The sequence below is a fragment of the Panicum virgatum genome, chromosome 9N, assembly GCF_016808335.1.
Source record: "Panicum virgatum strain AP13 chromosome 9N, P.virgatum_v5, whole genome shotgun sequence".
NCBI classification, from domain to species: domain Eukaryota; kingdom Viridiplantae; phylum Streptophyta; class Magnoliopsida; order Poales; family Poaceae; genus Panicum; species Panicum virgatum.
Window position 1 is genome coordinate 9,748,678 of NC_053153.1, and position 26,080 is coordinate 9,774,757.

At 49.9% G+C, this 26,080-nt stretch overlaps 2 protein-coding genes across 3 annotated transcripts; both read left to right on the top strand.

The window, feature by feature from the left end:
* Positions 1–16,420: 16,420 nt before the first annotated feature.
* LOC120688692 (nascent polypeptide-associated complex subunit alpha, muscle-specific form-like) lies at positions 16,421–20,299 on the top strand. Its single transcript, XM_039971081.1, has 4 exons — positions 16,421–16,839; positions 18,343–18,912; positions 20,109–20,184; positions 20,288–20,299. Exons 1-4 carry the CDS (start codon positions 16,421–16,423, stop codon positions 20,297–20,299), a joined length of 1,077 nt encoding a protein of 358 aa, XP_039827015.1.
* A 2,664-nt stretch (positions 20,300–22,963) lies between these two features.
* On the top strand, positions 22,964–25,474 carry LOC120692430 (transcription factor bHLH18-like). 2 transcript variants are annotated; one of them, XM_039975727.1, is made up of 5 exons: positions 22,964–23,083; positions 23,296–23,423; positions 23,519–24,079; positions 24,172–24,549; positions 24,638–25,474. In XM_039975727.1, exons 2-5 carry the CDS (start codon positions 23,397–23,399, stop codon positions 24,710–24,712), a joined length of 1,041 nt encoding a protein of 346 aa, XP_039831661.1. In that variant the 5' UTR covers positions 22,964–23,083; positions 23,296–23,396; the 3' UTR covers positions 24,713–25,474. The 2 variants fall into 2 exon arrangements, with proteins under 2 accessions (XP_039831661.1, XP_039831660.1); XM_039975726.1 differs by having other exon boundaries at positions 23,073–23,423.
* The last annotated feature ends 606 nt before the right edge of the window (positions 25,475–26,080 follow it).

Sequence of the window (26,080 nt, forward strand, 5' to 3'; positions counted from 1 at the left end):
CCCACGGGTCCAGGCCTTTGACGAATCCATGCAGGAGCAGCTGCGGTGCGATGACGTGGACTTCGTTGACGAGCGAAGGTGGCGAGCAGCAATCCGAAATGCACGTTACAACCAGGCGCTCCGGCGCTATCATCAACGGTTCATGCACAGTAGGGAGCTCCGGGCTGGCGACCTCGTCCTCAGGCGGATCCTGAACCGAGCGGGGCTCCACAAACTCTCCCCCAGCTGGGAGGGGCCTTTCAAGGTTACGGAGGTATGCCGGCCCGGATGCGTTCGCCTCGCCACAGAAGACGGAGTGCCGCTGCCCAACCCGTGGAACATAGAGCATCTGCGTAAGTTTTACACCTAGGCAGAGCAGGGAAATAACTTTTCCTTTGTAATAAGATAGAGTCAGCGTGCGGCCCAGAGCGGTTGAGGGCCACCCTCGTAAACCCGACCTCTGGCACCCATCGCACCATCGGCTAACGCGCGACTCAGAGCGGTAGAGGTCCGACCTCATAAACCCGGCCTCTGATATCCATCGTGCAAGCCATGAACATCGAGATTGCAAAGGAAAGAATTTCTCCTAGTTCTATCTTTGTGTCAAAGCTAAATTACGTATTTCGATTCTCGGAATTTTCGCCTTTTTCTAACCCCCGCGGGACCTCCACTCTTGCTGCTGCAACTAAGATCCGCATTGAGCTGCTGGACTACCGTACAGGTCCGGACCCTCTTGCTGCTGGAGAAGGGTCCGGGCCCCTAGAGACCTACTCTGGGAGCGGGTACTTGTTTCCTGGGGCGGTTCGGAGCCCAGTGTAGCCGCTTAGCTGGTTCCGTACCCAAAAGCCTGCACTCTCCACTACCCTGTAACGAGTGCTCTAGTACCTGGAGCCGGGTAATTAGGGGCCCGGACCTCGTCCCAACTCAAGAGCTGGCTTCCTAAGTCCAACACGGCATGTCCAGCACTATATCTCAAAGCATCGAGCACAGCAAAGTGGCCTCACCCACTGCTGCGAAGGGTCTGGGACAGTGGAGCCAGGTCCGGAAAGATCGTGCTGTTTCCTGGAATGGTCCGGAGCCCTGCGTAGCGCTTTAGCCTGGTTCCGACCCTAAGCCTACGCACTCCACCACTCTGTAACAAGCACTGACCAACCTGGACCTGCGCATCTTGAGCCCCGGACCCTGTACCAGCTTGGCACTGGTCAGGGATAAGTCCCGCGGGCCTGCTACTAAGCTGTGAATTTGAAGTGGTACACAGGTTAAGCCGCCTCTAGGGTGGTAGCCAGCCTCAAACCATTGAACCTACCTACCAGGGGGTCCTGGCATCCGCTTCAAAGCCTTCATGCAGACCAAGGTCTGGTTTCAATGGTAGACAGACTCAAAACAACTAAGTCTATCTCCCAGGGGGCCCGAGCATCCACCTTGTCCCAGACACCATGAATGGATTCTGCATGCGCCAAACAGCTAAGTTGCAGTGTCATTGCTACCATATAAGCAAATTTGATTCTTCTCTCTGTAGTTCTGTATGCTACGCAGGGAACAAGACGCTTGCTCGTCTTACAAACTATGTGACACCTGTGCCCAAGGAGGTCCGGAGTATCTTCTACGGCTCACGTGGCAGACAGGTCCAAACAACTGAACCTATCCGCCAGGGGGCCAGGGGCGCCAGGATGCCGCATACCGCAAATCAACAATCGACAAACAGCTAAGTTGAAGTTTCTTCTATTTCAAAAACTTTCAACTAATACAATGTTTGTTACATAATGCAAAGGAAAAAAGATACAATCCCCAGCCTAAGGGTCCGCAGGCTCTCGCTTGAAGTAGGCGGCGACGAAGTCAACGACCTCCCGCACGCTGTCCTGAGCGGCGGCCTCCGTCTCTGCTACAGGGCCATCGACCACGGGCGCCAGCGAGATGGCCGGGTCGTGGCTCCGGAGGCAGGTCAGGATGTGCTCCGCCACCATCCGGATCAGCTCGCGGCCCTCGGTTTCAAGCTGTCCAGTAAGGACCGGCCCCAGGCGCTGGAGCCTGTCCGAAGCAGAGCTCAATACTGGGAGGGCGTCAGCTATCGAAGCTGGCGGCTCCGCCACCTGGATCGGGCTCATTCCAAATGGCACCAGTGCGAGGCTCGCTTCGGCCGCCCAGTCAGCAATCCGCTGAGCTCCAGCGCGCTGGTCTTCCTGGTGCTTCTGGACCACCTCCCGGACAGCCTCTTGCACCCGGGTGTCCAGGGTCGCTTTGGCCACCTCCACCTCGCGGGACCTCTCCTCGAGCTCGCGGGACCTCTCCTCGAGCTTGGCCTCCCTCTGCTCCACCGATGCCTTCTGCTTCTTGAGCGAGTCTCGCTGGCGCCCGAGCTCCTTCTCTATGCCGGTGGCGTGAGCCTCCCGCTTAGCGAGGGACTTCCGGCCCTCCTCCAGATCCGCCTCGTCGGCAGCCAGCTGGCTGGCTCTCTCCTGCAGTTGCTCGCGCCATCCCTGCAGAGTCGCAGAGAAGACGTCGAGCTCCTGCCTCCGGAACTCGAGGTCCTCGCTGCGAGTCTCCAGCTCGGACTGTTGAACTGCGAGTTGAGCCTCGAGGTCGGACCGCTGAGCAGCGAAGCCAACAACCTCCAGGGTGAAGTCCTGCTCCCGCTGCGCCAAGGATTTCTCCCGGGTCGACACTGCGAGCTCTCGGTCAAACACCTTCTTAAGGCTGGCTCGGTAGGCCTCTTGGTCCGACTTGAGCTTCGACCGAGCTTCCGCAGCGCGGGAGGCTTCTGCTTTCGTGTGCGCTTCCAGGCGGGTGTGCCAGTCGGAGAGGCGCTGGCGCTCGCTCTCCAGTGCAGACCACTCCCGCCGGAAGGCCGCCTCGGCGGAGGAGGTTGCCTCTTCGATCGACCGCCGAACTCGCAACAGCACCTGAGGAAGCGGAGTCGCATCCTCCTCCGGGGATTGGAGCTGCAGGAGCCGTCTGCCAAACACCACCTCCAACTCCTCCTCCGCAACAGGACCGGAGCTGGAGGTAGGGGCTTCCGCTGCGGCACTTGTCTCCGGCGCCTCCGCCGCCGCCGAATCGGGCGCGGCCGGACCCAGCTCCGGCGCCCCCGCTGCTGCCAAGTCGGGAGCGGCCGAGCCCAGCTCCGGCGCCCCTGCTGCTGCCGAGTCGGGAGCGGCCGAGCCCAGCTCCGGCGCCCCTGCTGCTGCCGAGTCGGGCGCGGCCGGACCCAGCTCCGGCGCTCCTGCTGCTGCCGAGTCGGGCGCGGCCGGACCCAGCTCCGGCGCCCCCGCTGCTGCTGCCGAGTCGGGCGCGGCCGGACCCAGCTCCGGCGCCCCCGCTGCTGCTGCCGAGTCGGGCGCGGCCGGACCCAGCTCTGGCGCCCCGCTGCCGCCGAGTCGGGCGCGGCCGAGCCTAACTCCGGCACTCCCGCTGCTGCCGTAGCGGACGCGGCCGCATCGGGTGCCCCCTCCACCGAAGTGTCAGGAGCGGCTGCGCTCTGCACTGGCACCTCCACCACCGTGTCGGGTGCGGCTGCACCCAGCACCGGCGCCACCGCCGCCGCCGCTGCTGCACTGAGCACTGCAGAGTCTGGAAATGGCATGACAGTCAGCATCGCATCATGTGCCACGAAGTAAGCAGCAGGACGCCGTACCTGAGGGTCCCGCACCTGCTGCCACCGTCGCTGTCGATGCCGAGGTCGCCGCCGCCCGGGCACCTGCTGATGTGCCAACGGTGGTAGAAGAACCGCTGGGGCGGGAAGCCCTGGTAGCAAAGCAGAAAAGCCATCAACAAAAACAAACAGAACACCAACACAGGCAAGGAGAGCAGGATGACACTAACCCAACAGTACCGGGTACCCAGCGTCCCCGGAGCCCGGGCCTTTTCTCTTGTGGCTGCTGCTGTTGCTGTTGCTGTTGCTGTTGTTGCCCGTGCAGCTGCAATACAGGCGCAACCCGGGCCTGCACCCGTTGCTGCTGTTCCTGCGGCTGCGGCATGGGCGCAACCCGGGGTCGCACCTGTTGTTGCTGCTGCCGTCCGTGCGCCTGCTGCCGCTGCTCTTGCGGCTGCTCCTGCTGCTGCTGCTCTCGCTGCCGGCGCGATGAGCTCCTCGGCGGCGATGGTGGTGGTCCAGTTGCGCTAGAGGACCCGTGGGGGCCGGCAGCCCGGGAGCTACCTTGGCCTGCGCCTTCAGAAGATCTCTGGCGCTTCGCGGCGGGCTCCGAGACCAGGGTCCCGTCGCCCCGGAGTAGCCTCCGCCGGCCTGCGTCCCCCGACGACGCACCGGAGCTGCTCTGAGCCTGGCTAGAACCGGCCGCGGCCGCGCTGCTAGCCGCGGCCTGTTTCCCCTTCGTAGTGACGCCGGACCCCGCAGCGCCCAGCGTAGCCTGATCCCCGGACGTGCCAGGGATCCGGAGCCCGCGGTTCGCGTCGCCTCCGGTCTGGCGTGGGGCCAGTCCCCCGTCGTCCAGAGTCGGCAGGGTTGCCAGCACTGCCACCCTCGCGGAGTCCTCGCAGAGGGGGACTATGCCCTGCGGGGGGATCAGGTTCTCCGGGATGAAGGTGTCTCCCGTCACGTTCCGCACCAAGACCTCCAAGGCCTCCTGGGTCAGGTCGCTTCCCTCCCCGCGGTGGGTCCTGCTGCAGTCGTTGAGGCCGGTGAAGCTCCACGCCGGTCGTGGCCGCTGCTTCAGGGGGGCGATCCGCCGCTTCACGAAGTCGCCGAGCACGTGCCATGAGGTGAGGCCGCTCTCCGCCAGCGACCTGATCTTGTCCAGCACGGAGTCGAACTCCGGCTGCAGTGACGGCTTGGCCCTCCAAGATGCTTTGTCGGTGGCGGGCCCCGCGGTCGGCAGGGCAAGGCGCTCGTTGGCTTCGGTGGTGGCGATCACCCAATCCCTACGCCACTCCTCCCACCTTCCGCCAGCAAGGCCGGGAATGTAAGGAGTCGGCAGGTCGCTCCTTATCTGGAAGTAGTACCCTCCCACTTCGTCCCTGCTCCTTCCGGACCTCACCAGAATGAAGAAGTAGCGGAAGAGGATGACGCAGGGCCGAACTCCTACGAACATCTCGCATAGGTGCACGAAGATGGACGTCAGGAGGAGGGAGTGCGGTGTCAGATGCTGAAGTTGGAGGCCGAAGTCTTCCAGCAGCAGCAGCAAGAATGAAGAAATCGGCAGTCCCACGCCGGCGGAGATGTGCGAGGTGAATAGCACGAACTCCCCGGCGCGGAGGTTGCCAAGGGGAACCGAGCCTGCTCGCACGCCCCAGCCGGTCTCCTGAGCACTCCACCCAAGCAGGCGGCGCACTGTGTTCAGTTCTCCCTCTGTCTGGAAGCGACGGGGATGAACAAGGGACGCCATCTCTTGGTGGGTGAGGAAGGAGCTTGTGTAGGGGGGAGAGAAGAGCGAGGAAGGCTCGGAGGCAAAGGGGCGCAAAGGCTGGAGGAAGAAGACGAATGCGGGAAAGCAACCGTGGAATGCGGTATGCCCCGCTATAAAGCCTGACTCAACCAGCGCGCCCCGGAACCGTCGCCGGAACTCAAGCGACGCCCGCACCCGGAGTTAGCCGCCCAGTCCATGACGTGGGGGCCCAGGCCCACCTGTCAAGGAGGGTGGGTAATCAACGAGGGTGCGAAAAGGCGGGATCCGAACCGTCGCCCACGCGCGTAAAGCAAGGCGGAAGCCGAGCCGACGTGCGCGCATTAATCGTAGGCGCGGCCGAGCTTTTCGGGAGCTGCGCCGGTGGTAAATGATTCGTTTACTCCGGCCGCAACAATGCCGAGCGTCGCGCGTGTGACTAGGTGAACCACTTATCGTGGGGCCCTTAGTCAGTAATCCGTTGCGACGTGATGAGGCAATATCCAATCCGACGGGTGGTCAAGGCCGGTCGAGACCCCTGCAGAAAGGAGCTTCAAGCTATGCAGAGCCAAATCGCTGAAGTGGCCCCACCTGTGGGTTCGTACCTCTCCCAAGGTGGGCCCGGGGGCCACTGTCGGTACCCTGTAACAGGGATACCCACTCTTACTGCAGCAAGACAGGACCCGCGTAGTTACCCGTAGCTGCGCGGGAAAGATGGAGTAGCCAGGCCCCACAGGCCAGGTTTTTCCCTCACCAGGCCAACGGCCCCGGACCGTTCCCCGCCTGAGGATGGGTCCGGTGACGCCACGTGTCTACACAAAAGGGAAGCTCCGAGCTGACCGCCGGGGCCTCGGACCCCCAGAGGGGTCCGGAGCCTCCTGCGCCCGTCCGGACTCCCCTCACCGTGTAGGGGTCCGGAGCTGCCACGTGTCCCGGAGACGTGGGGTTGTGCGCGAGTCTTCCGCAGGAAGACTCGCCCACCTACCGCATTTAATGCGATGGACAAGGCGTGCTCTGCCACCGCGGTACACAAGACAGCCTTTTGACAGGCCCCGCTACGCGCCGCGTATTACCAAGGAGCACAGTGGAGCCGCCTGAGCCGCGCCGCGCAGAGCCCGTCTGCCGCATTAAATGGATACGACGGCCCGGCACTTTTCCATCATGCCGCCTACGCTGCTCCCTACATAGCCGCTCAGCTACATAACAGGCGATGCTACTAGCTGCGCCGCGCTCCGTCTCGACAAGACAGCGCCAAGACATGATGGACGGAGGGCTCCGGGAGCAGGCGAGCGAATCCAAGAGAGAGATCTCCCTCGCCTACAACGCCATAAGGTGTGAACACCTCGTTATTTTATATCGCATCGTTGGGCCCACCTGTTGGGGATCCAACAGCCGTGTACGCGCCCCCTTGAGATATAAAAGGGAGGTGCCCGCAGTGCACAGGACAATCTCCACAATCCAGACAGGCTGAAACTCTCGCACCTTCTCACTCTCGTGGAAGGCAATACAACACACAGTGGACGTAGGGTATTACGCTCCGGCGGCCCGAACCACTCTAAATCCGGTTGTGTTCATCGAGTTCTTGAGGAAGATTGATCTAAGACTAGCTAACCCCCGAGTACACACCCTCTGGGCTAGGGCGGGTGCCTTCCGCCACCCGGCTGTGGTTTGCAGCACCACGACACAAAGTCAAAAAACTTTCAAAATACAGAATTAAGAATCCATAGTTAGCTGAATTCTCGATTCCAAAGGTCATTGACTTTTAGATTTCCTAAAATCGAGCCTTCGAAATCGGCCAGAAGCTGAAACAAACGGCCTGTTACCGCCAACCCGCCGCCGCCTCGTTCGATGCATCTTTGCGTCGGCTTGCTAGTACTGATCTATCCAGCACTGTCGGACTTGCTAGACCGAGTGAGTGATGCCGGAGGTGCAGCCGGGGCTGGCAGAGCACACGGACACCACGCCTCTGTGTCCAGGCGAGGCGACCATGATGCATGTAAGCATCGTCGTTCAAGTGCCGTAGAGGCACGCAGCTGACTCATCAATTGTGGTCGCCTTCTCTTCTACATGACTCCTCTCCACGTTCATCCTTGTCAGGAGTGGCGCGCGCGCAGCATGTCTGCCTGTGCCTGCACTGCACTGTTCGCCCTGGGCTGGGCGATCTCTCGTCCAAAAGTTCTGCACGGCGCGTGATGGGTGTGTACCCACCCCGCGCCAAACTTGCCGCCGAGATGTCTCGTGATAGATGAACGCTGAGCCAGCCCAGCGGAAAGATCGACCAGCTGATAGAACCAGCGCTAAAAATGAAACAATAATCATTCACACTATAAGTTTCCAGCAACATAAGATAGAACCAGAACTATACCATTGCTCTAATGTGTTTTTTTTAGAGAAAAGGTTCCCCCGCTTTATTTCATAGAAACAAAGCATCCACAGTTTTAAGTTCGAGCAACAGAACACCACAACACAGCGCTGGGTCAAGGGGGTTCAAAAATTCGATCATCATGACAGCTACCTATTACATCCACCATTTGCTCAGCAGTAACCGCTACATCATGCAAAGGTATTGTTAACTGAACACTTCTGGAGGTTGCCATCCCAGCAGATGGAGCCGAAGAAGACACGGTCGCCACCAGGGAGTTCGACTGCTGTGAGCTCATTCCCAGAAGAAGTGGTTGTTGCAGCTTGTTGTACAGGGACTCCAGGACATGGTCCAGCATCGCCAAGTCTCCATCCTTGAACAGAATGCGCCAATTTTTTAACGTGTTCACCATTTTCCTTATCACCACTTATTTGTCCAGCCACTTTTTGCCCTGAAAACACATTTCATTCCGAGTTTTCCATAAGCACCACATAAGCGCGGCCAAGCAACAATTCATAACTTTATATCTGTTATTGCTGACCCACCAACGAGCCATAGGTTCAAAGTTGCTACCCAGATCAATAAGAAAGATATCATTAAGGTAAGGCCAGCAAATTTTTGCCACCACACAATTAAAAAGACCATGCAGACTGATTCATTATCAGTACAGATAACTTTTACTTGAAAAAGCACCATGCCCATGCATAATCTTCACTAGAAAAAGCAACATTTTTTAGTGTCCCATAAAATTTAAACACCACATTAACAAAAGCAAATGATGCACTAATCAATATTCAACAACGAAAGCATAAAAGAAAAGAAAATGCATGAGATGGCTTGGACGCTTGAACCTGCGGCAACATGGCCGAACAAGGTAGAAGGGGCACAGGCTGGGCGTTGGTGATTGGCGCTGCCATCCTCTACTTGCTTGCCAGCACGCTACATTTGGACTTTTTTTATTTAAGCTACATTTGGACTTGGGAGTAGATGGAGCTGAACAGCATGGAAGAGCAGGGGTGCAGGGCGCCAGCGCCGCAACCAAAGGTGCGTCGCCAGTGCCACAGCTTACGCGTCGCGAAAGCCGATCAGAGATTGGGAAATGGAACATTGAGCAACGAATCGCCGGATGAGTGACCGGCCTGATGCAGTTTGAGGATGATTAACCTGGGCTGTAATTATTTTGTAATAGTAGTTGGGTTTAATTTGGGAGTTCTTGGCACGTGGGGGGCTTGTGCAGTCGCACAGTCCGCACGTGCCTCGGGACGGGCCTGGCCCTAATAAGTACCGTCTTGCTTGCATGCCAACTTGTTACCTTCTTGATCAGTCTTTGTTATAGATTCAAGGGTGGTCAGCAATGCATGGTCACTTTTGGCCTGTTCACCTGATTTCCTTTTGGCACATGCATCAATGTTTCACCGGGCAGCAAGCACGAGGAGGGCAACCTCTTGCCAACTTGATCAACCCTGCACTTGCATTAGCTCTGTTGATTGCCATGCTCCCCACTTGCGTTGCCATCCTCATTCCCCAGATCACACTTGAACCCAAAAATCCCCTCCTAATGAGGTGTTCATGTGGTGTTAAATGTCATTGTGTCAACTAGAGCAAAATAGTGCTGCAACTTGGTTAACACAACTAGCCAAATTGCGCTAATAAACAAAACGACCTGCCAAGCCGGCCTGCCAAGCGGAATCGGTACGAAATCCAGTTGGCCTGACACACAAGCATCAGTATCATCGCCGCCAATGGCATACCTATTCCCCGGTTGAATATTGTTTCGCGTATAGATTTATGTGTGGATTCTGACCATAGAACGAACAACAAATCTCGAACGTTGCTGACACTTCAACGAACGATAGATGCTCCAGCTCACCAGCTGTGTACGTGCAGTTAGCACTTCAGCAAATCTGGCATCCACGGGGCGCGCTTAGAAAATGGTTCAGTTGTTAACCAGCGCTCGGAGATCTCCAAGATCTGCTGCACCTCTTGGACTCGCAGGGGGGAATCTTAACCAAGAGCTCTGATGATGCAGCTTTAAACAAGCCAATCTTGGGTCGCCCCGGAGATTAAATTATATCTAATACAGTAAAGCCTCTTGTAACCTTTGCATTCTTTAGTGTCAAGTGGGCTGGTTGAAAGTAGTGCATGTTGCCATTGGAGGTATACAGAAAGCAAGTACAATTATGCTGCTTATACTAGCATATCTGGCTGCGCTTAGAGTAAATGACATGTTACGTGCAGTGTAGATGATGCTTTAGGTTTGAGCGCACATGTTTAGAGATGCCTCGTGCATTCCATTGTCACCTCACCTTATAGCCGTAGCCAGCATCATGGATCATGTGTGATGGGCTTTCCTAGCTAGCTCCAAAGCATCATGGATCAACTTGGAAGGAAAGCTAACGGAAAATAATGTAGGAATCTAGCTTGGAGATGCGCCTAAATTGTTTTGAACGAGGAAAAAAGAGAGGTACCAATCTTTGTGCATTAAGGGCCTACATAACTAGGAGGAACTGTCCTATTAACCCATGTTGCCGCACATGCTAATTAGAATTAATATAAAAATGAAATTTATAGTTAATATCTATCTCACGCCTCTTTCATCTATTAAATATTATAACACATACTCTCAAACACAAATGTATTATTATCTAGTTGCAATAGATTTTATTTTGCATCCCACCTCTATTTGTATTTGATATATATATTTAATTGAATCATTTATTTGTGAATTGGTATTCTTATATCTTTCATCATACATGAATACATGGTGACACACATCGTGGGTAGTACTTTTATACAAATAATAATATAAATAATATATTTATAAGGATATAAATAGTAATTTAGGATTTTATATAGATGCACTTTTATTATAATTACATAATTTAGATTCAGATTTAAGTGTTACTTTAACTTTTAATGATGACATAATTAGATAATTTATATGCAAATTTATGGGGTTATTTGCATTATTTTTGTAATGGCATATGTGGGTAATTTACACAAAGATTAAGGAATTATTTTAGATTTTTTATAATAGTAGGGGTGGGTAATTTAGATACTTGTTTAGGGAGTTACTTTAATCTATTTTTATAATGACAGAGGTGAGTAATTTATTAGGAAAAATAACAGATCTAATGACTATTATGATTAGAGTTGTCAGATTGATGGCCAGATGCTTCTAATTTTTTTGAGAATTTCACAAACTTCTATATTTTTTGTTCGCAAAATTGAATAGCCAGTCATTTCTCTTCAAGTTGATGGACGGTTCACAGTGGATCTCACATGTTAGCATCGAGAAAGGGGATTATAAAAGCACTTGATGCCACTTTTTAGAGCATCAGCATGTGAGAGTACACTTATTAATCATGTCTCCATACACTACTTTTAATCTTTACGAGCTAAATTTGTTTGGTTTTCTACTCAAATAATTAAACCATCAAGCAATTGCACTCACTCATTAACCTACTTGAAAAGTACTAGTAATGCTATCGTTGCATATTGTAGTACTCGCCACCAGCTTGCTGACATGCAAAACGTTTATCAATTCTACTCTTTGGCCACAGCAGGATCGTCACGTACGTGACCGCATTATAATGGCACTTTCCCTGTACTCATGTGAGAGGTACTCAACTAAAGGACTTATAGATTAAACAAAAAGATCTGCACATGATCCTGTCAATTAACAACTGGGCAGGATTAGCGCTGAAAGCTCCCATTTCCTGGCTGTCTAAGCTACTCCAATCTCTAACCTAATTATGAAGTGGTCCAGCTGGCGAAGGCTACAGCTCGTCGATCACGTCTTGGCCAAGTGCGCGTGGCACATATACGCATATAAATACATGAGAATTGTTAGTTCTCTGGCAGAAATACTAGCAAATTGCTTCCCAGGCATCCATTATTGGATCTCAGAGATTTGACTAGAATTCCAATTGCCAGTTGTTGCTTACGCTAGGCGACAATATCCCGGCTTCGCTATGCTTCAAGGTCTTACTACACAGGTGGAGATATGGAGTTTGTTGTCGTTTGTCCTTTTCGATAATGTGCCGTTCCACGCAACTTCGCATCTATAATGATGTTTATGGGTAATTTAATTAATAAATCAGCTTGATTTCAAAAGAGGTTATGCATATCACCGCAGAAATTAATTTAAAGAAACATCGTTGAAGGATTTACCTTGAAAAATGCACCGCTAGGGGAAACTAAATATATGAAACAATCTAATTTCCAAATTTGAACGGGGGAGAAGCCCGGTTCAGCTCGTCTACGTATGTCTTAGGCTCTTGGCTCATGGTTTTATTGGTCGTCCCATACTCCCATGCATTTCATAGATGTGTGTCTAAATCAAATCATGGTTCATATATATATATATATATATATATATATATATATATATATATATATATATATTGCTTAAGATTTCTTTACATAAGAAAGACACAATTTGTAAATCACATTGGGATTTGCTTCAATCATTCTTGATAATATATACTTGTGCAGGATATGGACATCTAAATTCTCTAATAAGAATACTAATTAAGATGGATATCCCCATGTTGCAATTGAGACTAAAGAACGCTAAAATGTGGAAAGGTTATAAAGTGAAAGTGATGTCTACCCATAACCATCCATCAGATAGCATACAATATGTTGGTTTCCTAGTACAATTTTAAATCAGACCAATAGAATTCCTTTTAATTAGGCCAAAGTTGTTTCTTTTGCATGTATGGATCAACTTTGTCTGCCCTATCAAGAACCATATGTGATCCCAACTTTTGCTAAGCCCTTAAATGACATATATATGGTATCATAAAGTGTAATCTGCATCATGTTTTTGAGCTACAGCTAGATATTTGAAGAGGGCCAGAAATTTTTAAGCAATAACAAAATATGTCCGCATTTTTAATACGGAATTAATATGGAAAAAAGTTCAACTTACTCCCTAAAGTATATATAGACAAAGTCTGAATAACCCCATAAACTATTATTTTGTTCAATTTACCCCCTAAACTATGTCGTTTAGTTCATTTTACCCCATAATACAATCTGTCTTTTTTTTATTACTCCATACACAAGTTGAATTTTAGTTTCAAATTTTGCAGGGTAGTAGTGGATATCACAGCGAATTGTTATAATTTTTCATCATTATTTTTATATAATTTTGAACTATATTGATTTATTTATTATTAAATATCCTAACCTATCAAAATAATGATAAAAATATGATGTATTTTTTTCTAACATGTGTTATGGTGTGTACTACCATCTTGTAAAATTTCGATTTAAAACTTCACATATACATGGAGAAATAAAAAAGATAAATTGTATTAGGGGGTAATTTGAACCAAAGAGCATAGTTTGGGGGTAAAATGAACCAAATGATAGTTTAGAGGTTAACCTGACTTTAGCTATATTTAAGGGGAGTAATTTAGACTTTTTCCATGAATAAACATAAGACTTGGTATATTGTTTCCAGGAAAGAGATGCCAGACATGCCTTAGAAATATGATGTCCACATTTTATTAATAAGGACTAAACATAAGACTTATCCAGAATATTTTTTATTTACAGATAAGAGGTGCCAACAGACATGGTTCAGAACTCCTTATTTTTTGCTTTTCCGTCCAGTGCATTTTTTTTAGGCCAGCACATCCAATTTCACAAAGTGGGTCTCCTTTTGCAAGGAAAAGAAAAGGAAAACATAAACGTGCCAGTACTCGATTTATACCTTGAAAGACCCATTGTTTCCCTATTTTATGAGAATGCCAGAATAGCTACTATAACAAACTAATAGTTGGGGCTCCAAGTCAAATCGCGGCTGTGGCTTCCTTTGACCCCAAGGGATGAAGGGAGCAGCCCCTTGCTGTCCTAACAGCAAGATCGATCGCCGCTTACGTGTGATCTACACCGCACTACAGCAGCCACGTCTCCAGTGCCATGAGAGAGAGTCCCTTCAAGATTGCTCCCTATGAGCTTGCAACGCCCGCTGGTTGCTTCCATCCAAATTTCCCCACGGGTGCCGAGCGCCAACAATTCCACCCGCACATGTGCATCCAACCCAGAATTTCTCCCGGAAATCCCCGACCATGTGGGCACAATCTCCCAACCATTTTTAAGCCGGGAGCCCGGGAGGCATCTCGATCTCTCCCTCCCGCCGGCACGGCGCCAAAAGGTTGGCAGTAGGCAGTGCGGTGCAGTGCAAGGCTGCAATGGCCAACCAACGTAGGAGGAGCTAAGACATTGGATGGATGATGGATTGGTTTGGTGCTGAGATACGGCTGCAGATAGCGAATCCCCTGCAGCGATTTTTTTTTTTTTTTTTTTTGAGGAGGCGACGACGAACTCAGGAACCGGGATTCCTGGAACTGTATTTTGAAGCCTTAAAATCCTATTGGGCAGTAGGGGCCATCGTCATGTGACGTCGCATATGTGTGTCTTTTCTAGTTGGTTGGTGTTGATATATACTACTGCAACTATTGGATTATCCGAGTGTTAAGCAATCCTAAAGATAGACATGGAAATAAAATAATCCTATTGTACCACGATAGTTGGATCATTTTGGATCCTTACCATATACTCCCTTTATTTTTATTTACATGTCGTATTAGATTTATCCTATTTCAAACTTAACAAATCTTAATCAAATTTATAGAAATAATAATAATATTTACAATACCAAATTTGTTTCGTTGAATCCATCATAAAATATATGTTGATAGTGCATATGTTGATAGTATAGTTGTTTCTACATTTTCTATAGATTTGATCAAATTTAGTTAAGTTTGACTTCGGACAAACCTAATATGACATGTAAATAAAAACGTAGGGAGTACTCTAGGTGGGTAATTTACACGAAGATTAGAGGATCTTTTAGATTTTTTTTATAAAGGTAGAGGTAGGTAATTTAGATACATGTTTAGAGGATTACTTTAGTCTATTTTTATAATCGCAGAGGTGGGTAATTTATTAGGAAAGATAATAGATCCAATGACTATTATGGTTAGAGTTGTCGGATTGATGGTCGGATGCTTCTGATTTTTGTGAGAATTTCTAGAACTTATATATTTTTAAGTGTCTATCTAGAATTCTAGGTGGTTTCACGTGGAGGTTTCTAAGGAGCCTCCGGTTATCTATACTATAAAAGTCGAAACAATTGAAAATGTTTCTCACTAAGATTAGGCCCACCGTACCCCTCACGGAGGCCCCATTTATCATGCCAAAAAGCTTGACGAAAGGGAGGGGGAGATTGGTTTCGTCCATGTTTTCCACCAAAATCCTATTACTTTTTACACCAGCAATTTCTTATACCCACCTCTTGTACCCACGTATTACTTTCCTTTAGCATACACATACTTTCCTTTGCACATACATTGGCCCCATAATTCACGTCATTTTTTCTTTTGGAAGGACAATAATTGACATCATTATCTATGGAAGGAAAAGAAAGATGTGTATTATTTTTGAAAAGAAAATAAATAACATCATTGCTTGATGGAAGAAAAATTAAATATGTGCCTGTGGCATGTATATTTTCCCTAGTTAATAGTAAAATATAGAGGGTATAAAGTGTACTCTCTCCATTTCAAATTATTACTTATTGCTTTAGGACAAAGCTAATTTTTTGTGCATGGGCAAATATGTAATTTTTGCTTGCAGGTAAGAGGAGAAAATAAGATTTGATACTGTAACTAGTATTGCTGATTCGATTGGAATTTGGATGACGATTTCTGCACCAAAAATAGCAACTTGGCATTAGAAATCAATCGATGTAGTGCGATAACCAACAAAACACAGACGTCTCCATCCTTCCCTTTCACAGAAGTCAATGAACTTCAGTGACAGCCCCACTTAAGTATGTGCTCGACTGATGCAACGATGTGAGGCTTCAATTCTTTGAAACAAACCTATCGATATCCCATTCCCATGCAACAAAATCCAATAGAAAAATTGGATTTCAAAAGGAAGGAAAACTCAATCAAGTACTGCATCTTCTAGAATGCATGGAAACACTTATATCATAGTTTTTCATTGGCATCGAGATCTGAACAGTTTTTTTTTTTGAACGACGGCACCAGACACAGACAGCGTACGCGACGTGTGCATGTTAGCAATGAATAAAACGTCGTTAGAAAGCCTAGATTTTTCTTTTTGAACGGTAAATGGCAGGTGCTTTGCCTTTGCATCAAAAGGAGGAAGCACATTACAGAACCAAGTTAAAATTTGCAGAGGAAAGGAAATGAAAAGAATAAAAACTGTACAAAGCAACAGACGAAGCATCAGAAGAATTGTGGACTATGACGAGTCCGGGCAGAAGAAGCAGCTTAGAGCTTGTATAGTTGTATGGAAGGCTGGAAGCATGACAACATTGTCTGAGAAATGCAACATGCAGAGGAGCGAGATCTTGCACGATACAACAAACTTTGCATTAGCATATCCCAGACACGTCGCTCTCCTGCAGTATATTTTTCAAAAGCGAAAACTTTGGCGTCGCGCTCGCACAAATCTAAAACTTTTCATGTCGGCACGGACGGCCATGGTACGCTGCAAACTTTTGATCCAAAAACCTTCTGGATCCATCAACCGAACGCCAAGACCTAGTGTACCCCCGGTGAGAAAGTCACGGACTTCGCACACACGAAATCCGGTGCTGCAATCACCCTGTAAAGTTCCGGCACCGGTAAAGTTTCCTTTTGATCGAGCCCCAGTACGACCGGGTCCAAAAGCCCCGCGGCCCTGCGGTCTGCGGATGGCGACCGCGTGCGGCACAGCACAGCAGAGCAGAGCAGAGCTGGGCACCCCCTCCTCTCTGGGCACACACGTGACGCGGCGAGAGCCCCGCCCCGCCCCAGAATCCGGGAGAGCCACGCCGCCGTCTGAACCCGTGCCGGGCTCGCCGCAAGCCCCAGCCAGCCGGGAAAACGTGCGCCACGCCGCGCCCCCCTCGGCCCCCAACTGTTCGCTCGTGCTCGAGCCCACACGCTACCGCGGCTATGGTCAAGGTCAAGCCACCCTCCCCCCAGCCAGCCGTACGCCCGCGTGCGGTGCGGCCCCCCCGCGAAAGGCACACGCGGGGCCCGTCATCCCCACGATTTTTCCTCCGCCCGGCCGCGATCAGGGGAGCGGCTGCGCGCCCGAGAGTGGAGACGGGAGGCGCGTCGTCGTCGGGTTGGTGCGTGGCTGCGCCTGCGTGCCTCCCCTCCAAGATTGTGGCGGAACCTGTGGCCACGGACCCGGTCGCACCGCCGGTTCCCGCTGCTTTCGGTAGCGTCGGCTGATTGATCGAGCCGGGGCGCCGTGGCCCGTGGGGTGGCTAGTCCCAGTGCCAGATCGATCTCACTCACAGTCACAGGCTCACAGCTGCTGTGTTTGATCAGTAGCCCCGGCATGCTATCACAGTCCATCACGTATCCGGCCGGCCGGTACAACTCAACTTGGCTGCCTGTCATGAGAAAATGGGGAGTGGACTGGAACGGGAAAGGGACAGTCACTGCACTCCGCTAGTCATCAGGGGAGGAAAAATGGGGCCAGCAGCCATAGGCTGTGGATCTGATCTACCGGTTAATTGACAAGCTAGATCAGTTCGCTACCCAACTAGCCGGCCTTCTAGATGACAGGCACTTTTGACCGTACCGTGCTGTAACCTCATAATTGGAGTGGAAGAATTTGGTACAAGCGGGATCTTTAGGTCGTGTTTGGTTTCTACAGTGATTTCTACATACATGTTTCTCGGAAAAAAAATCTCGTATGCATGGAGTACTAAGACCCTGTTTAGTTTCCACCCTGTAAACGCAAAAACGTAAAATTTTGCGAAGGAATCTTACTAATTTGAAGTACTAAATGGAGTCTATTTGCAAAATTTTTTGCATGGATGAGCTGTAAATCACGAGACGAATCTAATGAGCCTACTTAATTCATGATTTGCAACAGTGATGCTACAGTACCATCCGTTAATTATTGCTTAATCATGGATTAATTAGCATCATTAGATTCGTCTCGCGATTTACAACCCATCTGTGTAAAAAGTTTTATAAATAGACTTCATTTAGTACTTCAAATTAGCTAGATTCTGTCGCAATTTTTTTTGCGTTTACATGTAAAGGGAACTAAACAGGGCCTAAATGAAGTCTATTTGCAAAACATTTTTAGGGATGAGTGTAATTTTTTGAGACAAATCTAATGACGGTAATTAATTGATCATTTGCTACAGTGACGCTACAGTACCACCCTCTAATCACGCGGTCAAAGGTCTCATTAGATTCGTCTCGCGATTTACATGGGGGTTGTAGATGTGGTTTTGTAATTAGACTTTATTTAATACTCTAAATTAGTGGTCAAAGAGCCAAAAAATTTCGCGAAAACTTTTACACACCAAACCAAACACGGGGACTCAGATGGAGCTAGAGGACAAGAATCACTTTTTTTTAAATAAACAAAAGGATATAGCAATGTTAAAAACTGAAGGCATGTGGCTGAGAAACGTGTAGATGAGATGTTTCACTTACTGTTGACCACATTTTGGTTTGGACCGAAGATGGTGAAACGTTTGCGCATGCTCCTTAACTTGCTGAGACTGACTTCAACAGCAAAATTGCAAATCGGAGAGGCAAATGGGAATTGCCTTTCGTGAATAGTAGTTAAAACTGTGCATTTTTTTAGTCTCTCCAACAGTTGGAGAGGCAAATGCAGTCAGACACTTCCGCCGGCCATTCGGGTCCTCTGCTCCTCGTGCTCCTCTGCTCCCCGCCGGCCATTCGGGTCCTCTGCTCCTCCGCGCCGCTTGCCGCCCCCATGGCCACGGCCGCACAGGGGAGGGGCTGTCGTGGCCGCCGCGCGCCGCCGCGTCGCCATCTACCACTGCCTCGCCGCGCTGCACCGCCTCGACGGCGACGTGCACGCGCTGGCCGTCGCCCGGGGCCTCCTCTTCACGGCCTCCGGCAGCGGCCGGGTCCGCGCCTGGGCCGCGCCCGGCTGCTTCAACCGCGACTACCTCGACGTCAGCCGCAGCCGCGTCCCGGCGCTCGCTGCCTGCGGGGGCACGCTCGTCACCTCCCACAGCGGCGGCCTCTCGCTCCTGTCCTCCGCGCTGATTGAAGCTCCTCCGCGCCGCCCTCCACGCCGATTGAAGCTCCTCCGTGCCGCCCGCCGCCGATCTCCAGTGGGCGGCGCCCCCGAGCTCCAAGTCCGGCCCGCCGAGGCCGACGCCGCCAGCCCAAGGCCGCGCAGCGCGGAGCTCCTGCGGTCCGCAGCGTCGCTCGCCCGCCCAAGGCCGCGGCGGCCCCGGGCCGAGCAACCCCGCCGCCGGGGGCAGGGGCAGGGGCCGGGACGGCGCCTTCGCCATGGCGCGCGGGCTCCTGCTCGCCGTGGCCATTTCGCCCGCTCCGGCCGCCCCTCCATGGTCTTCGCTGCCGCGCGCGAACCTCTGCGCGAGGCCCGCCGCCGCGAAGACCTTCGCGCGAGCCCTGCCGCCGGAGCCTCGGGCCGAGGAGCCCCGCGCTGCCCGCCCCGCATCCGCCGCCCAGGACACGCCGGATGCATTCGAGGAGAGAGGGGATGTATTTTTACATCTCCTCTCTCCTCGAAGGCAAAATGCATCGCGCCGATTCCTTCTCTGTTGGACGCCGATTTCATGATGCACAGTACTCCGAGGTGAGGCAAAAATACGTTTGCACTGTCTGTTGAAGTCAGTCTGAATGTAAGAAAAAAGACAACCCTACAGAAAAATTTCTTAGATTATTGATGTACTATAAGTATGAAAGCATACAAAAGAACGGAATTTATATATCATCATTGCTCTCGCGTGTGCTCGCATCCACAACTGGTCAGCTACTGGCTAGAATTTCTTTCGCCACCAACCCAACGATTCCTTGGGTTTATTTGAGCCGCTAGCTAGCTGGTCTTAAACTATAGCCAAATTTATAAATCTGTGAACGAATATGGGACTCTACAAATAAAAATCTCCGTCGTTGCATACCAATACCATACCAGCCCTAGCTTCTTTGACTTGACCAGCCGGGCAACTTTTCCTTCGGGGCCCCTCACTTTTGGTGGATTCCTACTTGAAGCGTCCATGAATCTTCCTCGCGTAACCACGCAGCAGCAGAGCACACGCATAACCATAACGTGACCGAATGGATTCACCATGTGTCCATGTGCTCCTCAATGCTACAAGAGTTCCGGTTGCCTAGGATGCCCATGCTGATCTGCTTGCTGGTCTTGGTCAATGCAAATGGAAACAAGTCACCGGGCTGCATCATTTTCTTTGTGTTTAAACTTTAAGTAAGGTATTTAATTCTCGACAGAGCTTCTTTTACACATCAAACTCCCTCGCAAGAGAATTCATTTGCCACTCCAAAAAAATAACAACAACATCGTAGCAAGAATATATATGGCATATCATTTGGCTGGTGAAATGACCAAAATGCCCCTGATTCCAGGATCAATCAATCTGGCCTGCCGATCGAAACTGATTATGTCCAGCCAGTCGACGTCATAAGCTGTATTCTTGTGCCTGTTGGATCCCCATCATGGCGACATGGGCGATGAGGAAGACTATAACTGCTCGATCGATAAGAGCATGGACAACAATGACTGATCCGGATCTGGTACCACTCAGAACGTCGCCTAGCAGCACATCCACTGACAAGGTCCACGGGGCTCCCCTAGAAGATCATAGTGACCATGAAGGGTATATGGGTCATTTCATAATTTTATTTTTAAGTTCAAAAAAATTATTTCTGGAAAAATAAACAAGGTTTCCCAACTACTGGTATCTCTAGAGTCGCCTACTAGAGCATAGTCAGCTCGCATACAGCTACTGCCAGAGTGCCAGGCGATCTGGGCGTGGTTTGTTTATTTATTACTGGGATCCCAAATTCCCAATGCAATTCACATCGCTGCGCGTGTGCATGTGCCTTGAAAGGAGCAGCAACAGACAAGGCAGCACCAAAGCCCACAAACCATCCAGGAAGGTGATGAGGAGGATAGGATTAGGATAACCTCAAAAGCAATAATGAGGATATTATATATAGCATCTTCGTGCGTCTTTGAGTTGAGTTTAATCTTGGGGAGCAGCTGAATGATGAAGCGAGTTGGTTGGATCTGAAGGTCACGCATTCAGATAGACGCAGGGAAGCATGGGTGCCCTTCATGGAGCCTGAGATTGGAGGCATGGGGTTTCTTATCAGGATGAAGCGCCATTATATGTGGCCGCGCTGCTGTGTCACAGGTTACAGATAAGAAGAAAGAGCCCCATTTGATCGACAGGTAGAGCTCCAGCAGTCGTCAAGTGGCTCTGGCTTGTAGGCATGCAGCACCAAATTATTGGTAGCATCGATCTGATTTGAGTTTCCAATTACAGTGTAATTAAGCAGCATGTAATTGCACATCTATATGTATATACGACATACTGCCCCTGTTTTTATTAAAATGTTGTATTAGGTTTGTCTTAAGTGAAACTTGACAAATATAGATCAAATTTATAGAAAGAAATAATAACATTGAATCCACCATGAAATGTAGGTTAATAGTGCATATGTTGGATAATATAGTTGTTGCTATATTTTTCTATAGAATTGATCAAAGTTAGTCAAATTTGACTTAGGACAAACCTAATACTATATGTAAATAAAAACGGAAGGAGTAATATGATTGTACTACTGAATATCGTCAATGAATGTTTTGTTTCAGTAATCATCTAACGAAGCGCTGTTCGGACAGGGGGTTGTGGTAAAAATTTACAAGATTTAGTATTCAGTACAGATTACTAGCTCAACTGAACCATAAGGATTTGCATCCACACCGCAATCAGGCGCGACATAAATATGGTGCAGTTTTGCCGTCCAAATTGGTGGCTCAAAAAAAAAAATTCCAACCAGAGTTCCTAGTTTGCAGACCACGATTTAGTCATAAGGTATGTGCAAAACATATCCTCTAAAAGTGGACAAAGTAACTGGAAATTCGAGTCACCAACACCATATGGCCCGACGTATAGGTGGGTCCCACATCACCACTAAACCCATTCAGAAAGAAAATTAAGCCTCTGCTTACACCATTGTAACAAGTGCAAACCATTGGCCAACGTGGTAGTAGTAAGTAACTCAGCTCTTACCAAAAAGTTGGGAGCCAGATCAAGATCATATATACTTTCCCCAACGGTTCCTTTTAAATTCTGCAAGCCTCCCTCCTTCCCTCCCACGAAATGGCGCGACGACGCACCTAGCTGCGGTTGGGAGTCCACCCCTGCAAATCTTAAAATTAATCCCCAGCAAATCTCCCGCAAATCTCTTGATTAATCCATCGTTAGATCATTTCATAATCCCCGCTTGTCAGTCTAAGTACTTCACATCCAATGGCCCCATGTGAGTTGGGCCCAAGTCATAATCCACCGAGGCATCTTTCTGGCAGACCACAGGCTGCGCTGGCAATAAAAAATATATTCAGACCATTATTTTTGTGCAAATGATGCACTTGCTTCGATCGATCAAACGACTTATTAACCCGGATTTGTGCAGCTTTCAGTTTTTGCGATGAGTGCTGGGCTGAGAAAAAAAAACAATTGCGGTCGGTCGGTTTAAACGACTCCAAAGTACCCATTTTTTAAAAAGGAACAAAGTAGTGCGAGTCTTGTCGAGATATGACTGGAGGTGGATGTTTGATGAGGAAATATCTCCAAAAAGCGGCAACAATGAAATTGTGGTAGTAATGATTGGCTTTCTAATACCAAAGATCATTTTTCCGCCCTCCTTTCTTTTTCTATGCCATGATGTACAATGTTTTGTTCACAAGACGGAGATGCTAGGCAGAAGTTTCATGGATAATTACATGAAGGATGCATCAACAAACAATATTTTTAAGATTAAGGTTATAAACCGGCCTTCTATATCCAACTGCTGGATATATGCAGCGAAATCAACAAACAAACAAAGCAAGGCAAACTGGAAAGGGATGAATCATTCGAGTGACATCTACAGCATGACTAATAAATAAGTAAATAACCCAGTGCTCTGAAGGCGAAACAGCAACTACGAAAGACGACAAATATGTTCAACATGGTAACTCCTGTACAATCCCTGGACGATCTGCACTGACATCATCATGAAGTCACGCCATATCAAATGGACATCGCCTACTTGCCCGGATCCTGCGCAATGCAGATGCAGAGACAGAGGCCAATAAACTAGGCAGGTAGAGCAGGGGGAGGTGGGTCCTTGAGCCACCATTTGCACAGTCTCCTCGCGGCTCAACGGGACGAAGTTCACATTCAGAGCCCAACCAAGAGGGCTTAAAATAGTCTCGCCCACCCAACCCCAGAGGTTATATAAGGTGGATGGGCATGTCCCATTCTCTCCCAACCCCATTGGTGCTCCGGAAAGGGACCAAGACCTCGCCCCCATCTCTCCAATCTCCACAGGTTGGTCTCACTCTCTCCCATCCTCATGCCCTCATTCCATGATATGTCACACAGTCACACAGAGCAGCTAGCTGAACGAATCACAGTGACAGAGACAGATTCGCTCCTCCTTGCATCTCGTGCCAATGGAGGATTCGGTCTTCGGATCGGTTGCACGAATGCAGTTGCAGTGGTCTCCTCTCTGACCCTTTCTGTTCATGCGTGTTCTGCAGGACTTGTTGAGCTTCAAGCAGCTAGTAGCCTACAGCACTAGCAGTCCTTTGGATTTCGGTTTGGAAGCAGGGCGTCCCAATCCCAAGCAAGAAGTCTGCAGATGGCGACTCAGTGGTTCTCCAACATGGTGAGTTCATCACCAGCCAGCCTGCCTGCTAGCCATCTCGTGTCGATTGCCTGCTTGCCTCCGTGCCTGAATACTGATGGTTTCTTGGTGCGCAGGTGATAGACGAGCCGAGCTTCTTCCACCAGTGGCAGTCGGATGGGCTGCTGGAGCAGTACACGGAGCAGCAGATCGCCGTGGCGTTCGGCCAGGGGGAGGTGGACCAGGCCTTGGCGGCGGCGCTGATGCCGCTGCAGCAGCCCGCGGCGGCGGCGGAGCACCGCCCTCGCAAGGCGGCCAAGGTCAACACCAGCTGGGACTCGTGCATCACGGAGCAGGGATCCCCCGCGGACTCCTCATCCCCGACCATCCTCTCCTTCGGCGGCCACGCCTTCGCCAAGGCCGAAACGCACCAGTTGCCCAGCGCCCCCTACTGTGGCGCGCCTGCAAAGGCGCCCAAGCAGGAGGTGGTGGACGCCGGCGCGACGGCGTTCCACCAGGAGCGCCCGGCCAAACGGAGCTACGACGCCATGGTCGCCGAGGTCGCCAAGGTGCCAGCCCCGGCCACCACCCGGCCGGCCTCCCAGAACCAGGACCACATCTTGGCCGAGCGGAAGCGCCGCGAGAAGCTCAGCCAGCGCTTCATCGCCCTCTCCAAGATCGTCCCTGGCCTCAAGAAGGTACGCACGCCCAAATCCATGGCGACGTGACAGGCCGTGATCAGTCAACTAGCTCCTGTCAACTAACTGATTTGAGGGGGCGTTGCTCGCAGATGGACAAGGCGTCAGTGCTCGGCGACGCGATCAAGTATGTGAAGCAGCTGCAGGACCAGGTGAAGGGCCTGGAGGATGAGGCTCGCCGGCGGCCGGTGGAGGCGGCGGTGCTAGTCAAGAAGTCCCAGCTGTCTGCCGACGACGACGACGGCTCGTCCTGCGACGAGAACTTCGTGGGCACTGAAGCTGCAGGCACACTGCCGGAGATCGAGGCCCGGGTGTCGGACCGCACGGTGCTGATCAGGATCCACTGCGAGAACCGCAAGGGCGCGCTCATCTCCGCGCTGTCCGAGGTCGAGCGCCTCGGCCTCACTATCATGAACACCAATGTGCTCCCTTTCACCACCTCCACCCTCGACATCACCGTCATGGCCATGGTGAGTCAGCTCAACCACTCTGTCTGCCATGCATGCCACCTTCTTCTTCAGTTCACATGTGCTAATTCATCTGGTGTTTTCTCTGCAGGCTGGTGACGACTTCTGCTTGTCTGTCAAGGATATTGTCAAGAAGCTAAATCAAGCGTTTAAATCATCTTTCTGAAGGGTTGAGCTCCTGATCAGACAAAGCTTAATCTAGGCCAACTTTTTCCCATCAGCCTCGAGGATTCGAGGCTAATGGTTAGGTTCTTCCTTGCCATGCTTCCGAAGAGAGTTGCTTGCAGTCCCCCCACAGTGCCCCCCAAAGATAGCCATTTCCACTGGTTTTTGCTGCATGGGTGCAGATGAATTACCTAGTTACCTACCCTATCCTATTTTCTCTCCCTCCATTTTTACATGGTTTGATCTTGTCACTCCATGTTTTTAGGAGGGAGTAGAGTGTAAAAAAAAATCAGAGACCTGTCTTTTTTCTAGGGCTTGTTATAGGCCGGGGAGTTTGACTTTTACAAAACCTAATTTTTCCACCTTTTTCTTTCTCCCCTTTGCCAGTATGTTGCCCTTTCACCTTGTTTCTTCCATGAGAGGATAGTGTTTTTCAAACACAAATACCTACCTTTGCCGTCCTCTCAATCCTAGTCACACTGCTCCCAAAAAAGCTTCGATTGTGGAGAAAATGGTGCCATCTTTTTTCAGCTCTGAGGGGGACTTTGCAAGCCTTGATTCGGAAGTACAGTAGGGGTGCCTCTTCCTTTGTTTTTTTGAGGGTCCAACAAGTTGGGTTAGCCGCAACTTGATGGACCCTTTGCTTGTAGTTTTTGACATGTGAGTTTTGTTGTCAGTTGTCACAGGATCGAGATGTAGTTGTGCTCTTTGTTTACTCGCATACAAGCATAAAAATAAATAAATGTGCTCGGTTGTTACCTTTCGTGGCTTTCTTGGTTACATGTCATTTAAGCTTACTCAAGACATGTCTTTTGTTATTGTTGAGAAACTTTGCAAATTGTTGATGGACTGCGATTGTAAGTAACCAATCTTTATGTATTTCTTTCTCAGTCTTAATCGATATCCCTATGTATAATTTGTCCAGAAATTAATAGAAAATTATAAAAAAAGGACATTAAAATAAATATTAACTTTACAGTGTCCACTTAAATGCGATTCATTATTATCCAAACTTACCACTATATGAAAGATTATAGGAAATTCTTTGGACTTGTGAAACCGCTGTTCTTAGCCCTCGCCCATTTACCCCAACAATTCATCTCTTTGTTCTACATGACTACTAATGGTGGGAGCTTGCTGAAACCAACAAATCTTCAGATGACAACATGATTGCCTAATTTCCATGTGAACTCCATCACAACTGCAGCTACGGAAAATAATACTAATAGGACAATCTTATATTTCTGTATCACAGCACATCACACCTAAGTGTCTTGACAACTAAGTTGTTTAGTCAACCAAAGCCTACCTAGGCTACCTTTCTCTGGTGGTAACAATTAAGACTTGTTTATTAGCCAAAGCATCTGAT